The sequence below is a fragment of the Poromitra crassiceps genome (genome assembly GCF_964638095.1).
Source record: "Poromitra crassiceps genome assembly, chromosome: 6".
Taxonomy (NCBI): domain Eukaryota; kingdom Metazoa; phylum Chordata; class Actinopteri; order Beryciformes; family Melamphaidae; genus Poromitra; species Poromitra crassiceps.
In genome coordinates, this window is record NC_139627.1 from 21121586 (window position 1) to 21133881 (window position 12296).

The following is a 12296-nucleotide window of genomic DNA, read 5'->3' on the forward strand; positions in this document are numbered from 1 at the left end:
GTTTGTTTTGTGCGTGGCATGCATCAACTTATAAAAGATTTATTCAAAAAACTTAATAAAATAAGGATAAAATAAAAAAGCTGAATAAAATAGAGACTGGAATTTTTTGGCCAAAAGTCAGTCGACAAAGAGCTTGCCCTGTCTGCGATGCTCGGCTCATCCTGCACGCAAGCACGCAAGCACGCAAGCATGCACGCACGCACGCACGCACGCACGCACGCATGCACACACACACACACACACCATTGTGTAGCTTGGTGGTTTATCCTGCAGCTTATTTAGAGAAGGGGTTCAGAAGTGCCGTTTGGTTTGATGAAAGTTGAAACTAAACCCCGGCAGGCAAATGGTCTCAATTGGGGCAGCGGAAACACAATCCCACACATGTTCGGAGGGATGTTCAGTGTTTTAAATAATGAGAAGGCTCTAGAAACTGTTTGGAGTACATAGTGAAACCAGACTGTTGAGTCCAGCTTCAAAGCATGCAACTCTAAGCTGTGTTTACTCTGCTGTCGTACTCCAGCCCACTGCCTCCCTCCACATAGCATGGTGAGCCGATGCTAAGAACCTACTGGCACCTTCAACAATCAAGTTAGCATGATGCTGCAAAGCTAACAAGAAACAAGATGCTAAAATCATCAACATTATGACTCAGTGACCTCCTGCTACTGGATGCTGGGATGAATAATGCTAAACTCCATGCACCTTTCCTCAGATGTTCAGCTGCCTGCTATATGCATGTGCTTGGTATTCAACTGTCTCACTCCAGCCTGTTTTTGATGGAGTTAATACAGTAACTCTGAGCATGGATTCAACACTGATTCAATGATCATTCAGATGCGAAATCTACGAGTCCATAGAAAAAGAACCACATCTGTATTGGTCTCGTCGTGATACCAGAGAATTGGAGATCTCCCCGCCTACCAATTGTCTGGCGATTTGCTTGAACGGCAGCGACTACAGCCGCTAACAAACCTACACTCTTAGCCTTATCCTTACTTTTACTTTACTTTACTTTATTTCATTTAGCAGACGCTTTTGTCCAAAGCGACTTACAGCATATTACAATATAGCATAAAAATACAGCAATAAAATGCAACAATAAACAACAATAAACAGAAACAAAAACGGGATCATAAAATACACACATCACTTTTCGGAGGGGCCCAGGTGTAGTTCGAAAAAGTGTGTTTTTAGTCTCCGGCGGAAAATGGCCAACGAGTCAGCCAGCATAACAGAGGGGGGGAGCTCGTTCCACCATTGAGGAGCCAGGGACGAGAAGAGTAGTGAGTGGGCTAAGCGGCCCCCAGGGTCACGTAGTGATGGAGGGGCAAGGCGAGCTGTGCAGGTGGAGGAGCGGAGGGGACGGTTGGTTGTTTGAAAACTGACCAAAGATTGCAGATAGGTAGGGGCTGACCGGTGAACTGCCCGGTAGGCCAGTACAAGAGTCTTGAATTTAATGCGGGCTATAATTGGGAGCCAGTGGAGGTCGCGGAGAAGGGGAGTGACGTGAGAGAATTTAGTTTTGACATGCCTTACCCCTCATTATCCTCAATAGTGAAACAAGCTGGACATACAGCGAATCTGGGGGAAAGAAACCTCTGGGGGCAAGCAACTTGCCCGGCCACGCACCTTTATGCTAATTTTAACATCCTGCTTGCGCTATTATTAGGAGCGCTGTTATTGGGATTTTCTTGAACCATGCTGACAGATATTCATGCAAATCCAAAATCTGTCTTGAGAGATTATAGTGCCCAGCAACGTTACATTATTTGAATCAGTGACAAACAAACAAACTTTGAGTTTTCTTTGGAGAATGTAGCTGAGCCATTCTACCACGCGATGATTCTACAGCCACGACGTGTTGCTGTACGACAGTGTTCACACACCACTTCTGCATGTCACCGCTCCAATATGTAGGGCCACCCTAAAGACGGAAGAATTTTTATCTCTAATTGTTTCCACTCAGTTTGTTTCCACTCAGCCCCTTCATATTCATAACTGCTTCATCAGTGTCACTAAAGTGACGGGGGAGAGGGAGGGGATTTATTGGAACCAGTGAACTTGACACCGGCATTGCCAACTACGAATCGTATTGAGTTGAGTGCAGCTTAAAGAGTCAGATGTTGTTGTTTTTATCCTGATGCTTTGGCAACACAGTTTTTAATTTACATTCGCATTAAGCACATTGATTTTGAATGTAAAATGGAACGGAGCTGCAGGACCAGAGAGAGAGAGAGAGAGAGAGAGAGAGAGAGAGAGAGAGAGAGAGAGAGAGAGAGAGAGAGAGGGAGAGAGAGAGAGAGAGAGAGAGAGAGAGAGAGAGAGAGGGAGAGAGGGAGAGAGAGAGAGAGAGAGAGAGAGAGAGGGCTGCTGAACTTCACACCCGCCCTCTAATTAGATTTAGTGACTTGGATAATTCCCATTATATAAATGAAAATGGCCCTCTGAAATATTTATAGCCCCCTGCCCCCCTGTCCTACACACACACACACACACACACACACACACACACACACACACACACACACACACCACACACAAGAACACATACACACAAGACACAAGAACACATACACACACACACACACACACACACACACACACACACACACACACACACACACACACACACACACACACACACACACACACACACACACACACACACACACACACACACACACACACACACACACACACACACACACACACACACACACACACACACACACACACAGCCCCAGGGGACTGCATCACCAGGAGGGGCGACATGTGCAAAACGCAACGATAAATCAATAATGTACGATGTCCTACCACATCTCACACCCCGATCAACAGGAATGACACACACACACACACACACACACACACACACACACACACACACACACACACACACACACACACACACACACACACACGTGCTGAACAAAACATATGGGAAATCAATACTAATTTCAATACTAATCAATACTAATTTTAGCCTTTTGCTCCTGTTGCTTTTTCCCCTTCTCTCTTCCCTTCTCTCTTTTTTCTCCTTCCCCCTTTCAACACACTCATGGCATAAAGAAGATTCACTAACACTTTCTATGAAGGTCATGTCTAATGCATTATGACCACGTGCATAAGACATTATAATGCAGTTATAAAGCTTTATACAACTCCATAAATGGTTATAATCATGCATGGCAACTGACACCGAGAGGAGACACAGGACTCTTGTGACACAGAGGGGAGACACAGGACTCTTGTGACACTGAGGGGAGACACGGGACTCTTGTGACACAGAGGGGAGACACAGGACTCTTGTGACACAGAGGGGAGACACAGGACTCTTGTGACACAGAGGGGAGACACAGGACTCTTGTGACACAGAGGGGAGACACAGGACTCTTGTGACACAGAGGGGAGACACAGGACTCTTGTGACACAGAGGGGAGACACAGGACTCTTGTGACACAGAGGGGAGACACAGGACTCTTGTGACACCGAGGGGAGACACAGGACTCTTGTGACACAGAGGGGAGACACAGGACTCTTGTGACACAGAGGGGAGACACAGGACTCTTGTGACACTGAGGGGAGACACAGGACTCTTGTGACACTGAGGGGAGACACAGGACTCTTGTGACACAGAGGGGAGACACAGGACTCTTGTGACACAGAGGGGAGACACAGGACTCTTGTGACACAGAGGGGAGACACAGGACTCTTGTGACACTGAGGGGAGACACAGGACTCTTGTGACACTGAGGGGAGACACAGGACTCTTGTGACACAGAGGGGAGACACGGGACTCTTGTGACACTGAGGGGAGACACAGGACTCTTGTGACACCGAGGGGAGACACAGGACTCTTGTGACACCGAGGGGAGACACAGGACTCTTGTGACACCGAGGGGAGACACAGGACTCTTGTGACACCGAGGGGAGACACAGGACTCTTGTGACACTGAGGGGAGACACAGGACTCTTGTGACACCGAGGGGAGACACGGGACTCTTGTGACACCGAGGGGAGACACTGACACCGAGGGGAGACACAGGACTCTTGTGACACCGAGGGGAGACACAGGACTCTTGTGACACCGAGGGGAGACACAGGACTCTTGTGACACAGAGGGGAGACACAGGACTCTTGTGACACAGAGGGGAGACACAGGACTCTTGTGACACTGAGGGGAGACACAGGACTCTTGTGACACTGAGGGGAGACACGGGACTCTTGTGACACTGAGGGGAGACACGGGACTCTTGTGACACTGAGGGGAGACACGGGACTCTTGTGACACTGAGGGGAGACACAGGACTCTTGTGACACTGAGGGGAGACACAGGACTCTTGTGACACTGAGGGGAGACACGGGACTCTTGTGACACTGAGGGGAGACACGGGACTCTTGTGACACTGAGGGGAGACACAGGACTCTTGTGACACTGAGGGGAGACACAGGACTCTTGTGACACAGAGGGGAGACACAGGACTCTTGTGACACCGAGGGGAGACACAGGACTCTTGTGACACCGAGGGGAGACACGGGACTCTTGTGACACCGAGGGGAGACACGGGACTCTTGTGACACCGAGGGGAGACACGGGACTCTTGTGACACTGAGGGGAGACACGGGACTCTTGTGACACTGAGGGGAGACACGGGACTCTTGTGACACTGAGGGGAGACACGGGACTCTTGTGACACCGAGGGGAGACACAGGACTCTTGTGACACTGAGGGGAGACACGGGACTCTTGTGACACTGAGGGGAGACACAGGACTCTTGTGACACTGAGGGGAGACACGGGACTCTTGTGACACCGAGGGGAGACACGGGACTCTTGTGACACCGAGGGGAGACACAGGACTCTTGTGACACTGAGGGGAGACACGGGACTCTTGTGACACTGAGGGGAGACACAGGACTCTTGTGACAGTGAGGGGAGACACGGGACTCTTGTGACACCGAGGGGAGACACGGGACTCTTGTGACACCGAGGGGAGACACGGGACTCAAAATCCTACAAATGCCTACATCAAAATCAAAATAAGTAGCCTAACATGGAGGTCTGGTTATTTGAGCAGGGAGTGTGGGTGGCGCTAACGCACCTTTTACAATGTATATTCAGCACTGTTAAACAAAACTGAAGAAGAAAAGGAACAGCGAGTGTAGTTAGTGGGAAGTGTTCCTCGCTTGACTGCACTAGGCTGCTCTGTCTTGTCCCTGCTGCTGACCTCTGACCTGTGTGGAGAGGGCAACTTGAAAAGTGAATTTCCCCCCCCAGGGAGTGAAGCAGCTACTACAGTATCACATGTCATTACCATGCTGCTTTCCACTCTGACACAGTGAACCCAGTATGGCCACCGCAGGCCCTTTACTAACAATAGAATAATAAATTAAAATATGAACAGTGTAGCTGTCCTGCCATTTCGCCCTCTGACACACAGGGCAGACTGCATGGAAGATTATAGGGTTAAGACAGCATCCATCGTTGCAGTCTTCACGAACAGGCTACTCGCTAAGGTGAATAGTTACTGACCAATCCCATGGTCTACACTGTCGGTGAGCATCAGCTGCCCTCTGGGGGGACGTTTACAGCCCCCTGTTGCAGATTAAATAGATTTAAAAATGCATTTATCCCTCTGTCAATACAACTTTTGAATAGCGGCAGATACTGTAAGAAAAGGACGAGGCCTGGATGGACATTTGCGCAGAGCTTTCCTTTATTGACGTGTTTATTTCTACTGTTTGTCTATGGGTGCTTTTAGGAACGCTGTATGTTTGTATTCACTAACATGGTTGTATGGAGTCCCACAGGAATGAGTTCAGCATGAGTGAAACCCCAAGCCACATCTTGAAACCCCTTCCATACAAAACCCCTCTGAACCACATGAAAGAGCCCAATACCTGGGGACACCTACGTTGTGTTAGTACAACATGTAACACACACACACCATTAAAACAGGGCCTCGGGGAGGGTGAAGGTCCAGACCAAATTCACCTAGTTAATGGCCCGCCTGAGGCTGTCTCTCAGTCTGGCCTCATAGGAGCCAACAAAGAGCTTTTTCTCAGCAGCTCAACAACAGGAACCCTTTGCGAGGGGTTCACCTCCTTCAACATCTTCTTACCTCCCTTAATCTTTTGTTATCCTTTTGTGTGAAATGAGCTAATGGGTGCTAGCATGCTAGCTAGCTCACATGCTCCCTGGCTAAGTGTTTAGCAAGCGTGCCTACAGGACCCACGACTTAGCTTCAGCTTTGAAACCACAGTGACATTTAAGTGCAAAGAAACGAGCAGAGATGTGGAGATGCGATGTGGCAGTGCAGTGAAAGGGTGTGTGTGTGTGTGTGTGTGTGTGTGTGTGTGTGTGTGTGTGTGTGTGTGTGTGTGTGTGTGTGTGTGTGTGTGTGTGTGTTGTGAGTTTCCCTGCAGGCGGCTGGGTGTGGAGCAGACAATCCTCTACTAGCCCTTTGTGCCTCTGTTCCCCTCGGCCTTTTTGTTTTTATCTGCCTTTTACTTCTTTTTTTACATCTCTCTCTCTCTCTTTCTCTACCTCCACCATGCTCTCTCTATCGTCACTAATTCTGTCAGTATTCCTCTCTCCATCTTCTGTCCATTTCATCCTATCTCCCTTCACACCTTTCCTCTCACTTTCTATTCTTTCAGAAAACATATTGCTAAATGTAAATTTTCAAAAACTGAGAATATTGTAATTTTACAATCTATGAAAACCCAGCATATAATTGTCACGTGGAAACCTTGTAACTCCAGTTGTGGTGATTTTCATGTTTTATCTCCAGTTGAAGGATGTCTTGCTGCTCTGTTGGGTTTATGAAACCGCTTCAAAACTCAAATGCATTGTGTTCAATCTATTAGTGCCTGAAAGCTGACTGATGATTTTGGAGATACAACGTTCTCGCCTGACAACAACATGCAGATTGAAGTCTCACTCTCAGGTTCAGATTCAGAAAATACGGTAAGAATAAGGTACAATATCAATGAATATCCACCTTATTTCTAGCTGGCATGAGGCCTTACATGAAATATGGGAGCTTCTTCGGGTGTCATCCTCCCAGCTCCCTCCCACCGTGACGTTGTTGACACGACACTATATTATAGCCCGTCTGTAAACGATGGTTCAAAGCTGCAGGCAGGCGAACCGTGAACGGAGCGAATCACATCCAGCTTGGCCAAGAATCTCGCCGATAAATATCCAGAGTTGTTCAAAGAGCAAAAGAAATAGCGGATGTGATAGATAAAATGATTACATTCCCTCAAATAAGTCGTCAAACGAGTGTTATTGCGAGTGTGACAAGCAACTTTTTTCCAAAATGCAGGATGGCAGGAGCAGCCCACCCTGCTCTGCCTCTGCCACACTGCATTTTGAAACCCCCCACTCCTTTTAGGCAATTGGCATGAACACAAACACACACACTTTCTCTCTCTCTCTCTCTCTCTCTCTCTCTCTCTCTCTCAAACACGTCAAACACACACACACACACACACACACACACACACACACACACACACACACACACACACACACACACACACACACACACACACACACAGTGGAGGGAGAGATAGGCACACACACACACACACACACACACACACACACTTTATTTCATGCATTTAACTGAAATTCCCTTGCAAAAATCCCATTGACTTTTACACGTAATCACGAACGACGGAACCAGGAAGTGCAGAGACTTCTGGGTAAGCCTGCAAAAATACGTCATCCTTGCGGTACTACAGCCTACTTCCGCTGAGTCAGACTATTCCACTCAAAACTTTAAAACTGCATCAGCTTCAAAGTGCTCTTTTACCAGAAACATTTGTGCAGCTGATGATCCTGCTTCTAATGTTCAAATCAATGAAAAGCACAAACATCTTGACAGCAGCTGGAGTAAAAGTGTGAAGAGAAGTGAAGTGTAAACAGCCACTGTGTTTGTGTCAGAGACAGAAAACACCTCGCTGGCCTTCAGGCCATAAATAGAGACAGAGAGCGGTCTTTGTGTTTGGTCTCTCTATACACAGACACATCCACAGTGCCTGGCCAGCAGGTCTGTTGTGCTGTGTGTGTGTGTGTGTGTGTGTGTGTGTGTGTGTGTGTGTGTGTGTGTGTGTGTGTGTGTGTGTGTGTGTGTGTGTGTGTGTGTGTGTGTGTGTGTGTGTGTGTGTGTGTGTGTGTGTGTGTGTCTATGTGTGTCTGTGTGTGTGTGTGTGTGTGTGTGTGTGTGTGTGTGTGTGTGTGTGTGCGTGTGCGTGCACATCTCTCCCTCCACAGTAGCAAATGTCCTCCTTGTAAAGTCACACCTTTTTATTGACAAACTTGACAAACAGTTTGGCTACAATGTAAATATGTCATCCAGTCTGAGGTTCTATGTGTTCCGTTGTAGTCTGAGGTTCTATGTGTTCTGTTGTAGTCTGAGGTTCTATGTGTTCTGTTGTAGGCTGCAGACAATAACTCTCAGGTTTTCACTGGTGTGCAGCCATGTTGGACCAAGCAAGCTCAGCTCAAGTTAGCTAGAGTTAGAGTTAGAGTTTTGGGGAGATTGTCCTTATGATGAACTGTTAAGTGATGAGAACATAGAGACCAAAATCACCCACGTGTTCCCAGTACAGTAGATCATTGACTCTTGCCACTTAAATATTTACATTTAGCTTTAGAGCTGCTAGAAGTTCTCATTTTCTTGAGAATTTAGCATTTCAAATAACATCATCTATCACTCAACACAGTGTATGCTAAAGTGTAGGGGTGACCCCAAATAGTCGATGATTCGTTCGAATTTGACTGCAAAATCTCACAGTCGAATAGTCGCAAAATGTGGCTATGAAACAAGGATCATTCCATCCCGGCTATATGGGGGTGCTGAATGACTGATTTTACATAGACTTGCTTGGTTTCTTCCAATAGCTTGTGTTATAGCCTACGGTATTTTGGTATAAGTATCAGCCTATTAATACCATAAAACCAAGAACCAATCATGCCAATGAATTTTCTGATTGCCAGATAAAAAAGGAATAGTTGAATATTCGTACAGGTATTGAATAGCCAAATCTGACAGAATTCTGAGTCGGGGGACAGCCCTACTAAAGTGCTAGCATGGATCTACTATCATCACTCAACATACAGTAGTGTATGCTAAAGTGTTAGCATGGATCTACTATCACTCAACATACAGTAGTGTATGCTAAAGTGTTAGCATGGAGCTAGGCCTACTACTTATCACTCAGAATAGTGCATGCTAAAGAAAGTGTGGAGCACTAGAACCAACAGTCTACAGGGAGTGACACATGGATTGAGTGGTGGAGCTGGTTCTGGACTCACAGACCCAAAATGCCACCTCTATAGCAGGGACAAGCACCATCACAATGGCTGGGTCTCATTTCTATTTCTTTCTTATCAGAGGCTGAAACCCATCCTGGATTTACATTCACCCTCACTAAGCTCTGGAGGACTATTGAATGATGCCAAAACAGAAGACATTGTTGCAGCTGAGCTCAACAGTTATTATAGCGGTCTTAACTGAGCCGATCATCTTTACTGCTGAACAATAGGTGTAGACCTGCGTCGCCCACATGGGTTAGTCCAGCACATTGTTAGTGAAAGGACACTGATTGTATGGAGTGACTCGTCAGAGAGGTCAGTCCTTGATCCCAGTGGCAGCCATTATCCTGCATCAATCCGGCGTTTGTACTGCAGACAATTCATTCTCGAATACAGAACCCAAAGAAATTGTAACAGAAAACTGTGGTGGCCATGTGGGAATAACAAACAACATGATGCTAAAAGTGTTTGCAGAGACACCATGATTGAAGCTTTGGAAGACTTATTGTAGTATTATTCGTCTCTGCAGTATTTGAGGTAAAATACTGTTCTCCATGCAAAAGCTAATCATATTTGACAATGTTAGCTATTAAGCAGGTTTGCTTAGCATCAAAAAGCATGTCTTCAGAACAAGCCTACCTAGACCTGACTAATCAACAATTAATCACAGAACAAAATGATGCAATAAATAAAACACCAGGAAATAGAATAAAGCACAAGACACAAGACAGCATGTTAGCAACAGTAAGTGCAACTTGGAATTCCAACTTGAAGACATTCTATTGCATTTTCCCTCATAGAAAGCTATAATTTCGGACATCCCTGAAACGCAGCATAATGGTAATTTTTATACTTGAATGTTAAGGGGGTTGCACTGCAGTGCCACATGCGGTGTCCAAATGGCCCAAAGAATCGGTGTGCATATCCAGAAACATTTAACTACACACCAGTGGCCACAGGGGGCGCAGAGACACTGATTGGCTTGTCAAACAGTGAAAACACAGTTGCTGTATACATCAGAACGATCAGCGGAGCAACTTCACCAGTATAATACCAGCATCTCTCCAAGCCATCTTCTAGCGATTACAAGCACGGCGGAGGAGTTTCACTTGAACGCTGGAGATCGGAGTTCAATTTCGACTGAGTCAAATTTTATTTTTAGCCAAAGTTTTTCTTATTCAGCTATGACCAAAGCCTTTCGCACACCTTAACCAATTGTTTTAGGATAAACTTCACCGTTAGCCAAAATTTAGCGGAAAATGGCGTGTCCAAGTTGTGTTTTTTGTCACAGCTTCCAGAACATTATTTTCACATAGTTCACGTCCACAGCATGTAAACCCACATTTCAGAGTCCTCTGTGCTCAACTTTACAACTTTGTATCAGGTCATGTTGACGCAGCATTGCTATAAATGCACATGAGAGTGCACACACAGCCTGCAGCGTGGTAGAAACCAGTAGGCATGGCATGAGGTTTTCCCACGAGGACCAGGAAGTAACCCTGAAAGCTGTAATTCCTCGAATGGCCACTGATCGCGTAGCTTGCCGATCACGGACCAATAGCAGACGGAGCTGTGGCTCTGGGAAACCCCCATCTCACGTGAGCTGCGCAAAGACTCAACCCATTCCCTCTCACTCTGCTGACGAAAAATCAAGATGGCGACGGCCACCACTTCAATTCAAAACGGGAGCCCAAAATCAATGGGAGAGCTCTGTCCATATTTTGGAGGTCAGTGGTAGAAACTCACCGGTTTGGGCATCTTTCCTCACTCTCCGCCCGTCCCCTTCTGCCGAGAAAACAAAAAGAAGGCGTCGTCCTCCTTCTCGCAGCCTCCCTGCGGGGCTCCAGCGCCTGGGACACAAGGACAGCAAAAACAAACGCACTGATGTCAACAAAACACACAAACATAAGATACAGCACACTCCTCAGGCTCATTGGTTAAACAGTACAAGGCAGGATAGAGAGCGGAGTACAAAGAAGAGGGAAAGAGAATGAGAAAGAGAGAGAGGTAGAGCGACAGAGAGAGAGATGAAGACAAAACAAAACAGAGAGAGAAAAATAAACAGAGACAGGGAGAGACTGCACAGCTATTTGAAGCGTCTCCCAGGCAGACGTCTCGCCTTCATAAGGACGAAGAAGGCCTGGATGGAGCCAAGCCTCTGCAGCTTCTTCCAGGAGAAGTCGAGGTCTGTGAAGTTTAGTTTGGTGTCTGTGTATTCCTTCAATACGTTACTTCTTTAATTGGTACTACCCAGGCCTGTCACAATAACCACTATTTGTTGGTCAATATATTGTCCCAGAAATAATTGCAATAAACAATATTTTGTCATTTGTCAATCATTTGCGCGTGAAGCTTTGTTACGCCTTGGTGTGAACCATAGGTGTGAAGGTAGTTATTTCCTTTTCATTTTATTTATTTGTTTATTTGCACACAGTAAAATCAAGAACAAACAAAAGATACAAGTGAAAGAAAATATTGTGCAGGTAAAGAGACAAGAAACCCTAATGGGCTTATGCGAGGTGTCTTCCCTCAGAAATTAAACCAATATTAACAATTACAGCAAAAACATACAATATAAACAAAAACAAGGGAAAAGAAGAAACAACAAAGAGAAAGCAAAGCAAAGCAAAGCAAAGAAAACATGGCAGGTGTTTAGTGTAGTGTGTACTGTGTACTGTGTAATGTGTGAGGAGGACTATGTGTGACAGTACTCAGTGTTGTACTGTATATACGTGCTGCGCCGCGGTACATTCTGTTATGTAAACGGTAACTCAACAATGACGAGTGTTGTGCTTCACTCAGAGTGAATGGGGAGATGGTTTAATTGCCCCAGTTCCCATATTGGGGAAGCAGCTGTGTACTGTATGTGTGGACTGTCAGCATGTTCTGTGTTTGATGTTGGTCGTCTCGCCTTGAAACTCTACCGCTCATGACTCTTAATAAGGCCGTTTCCCCTTCCAGCGTGAGGA

The 12296-nt window shown here is 46.2% G+C and overlaps 1 protein-coding gene across 1 annotated transcript in view; it reads right to left on the bottom strand.

The window, feature by feature from the left end:
* LOC310777627 (radixin) overlaps window positions 1-11103 on the bottom strand; it is a 53397-nt gene extending 42294 nt beyond the window's left edge. The window contains exon 1 of the mRNA XM_083637999.1: window positions 11074-11103. Coding sequence (XP_083494125.1) covers window positions 11074-11085 — 12 coding nt within the window. The 5' untranslated portion in view covers window positions 11086-11103. The remainder of the gene's footprint in view (window positions 1-11073) is intronic.
* Between the last annotated feature and the right edge of the window lie 1193 nt (window positions 11104-12296).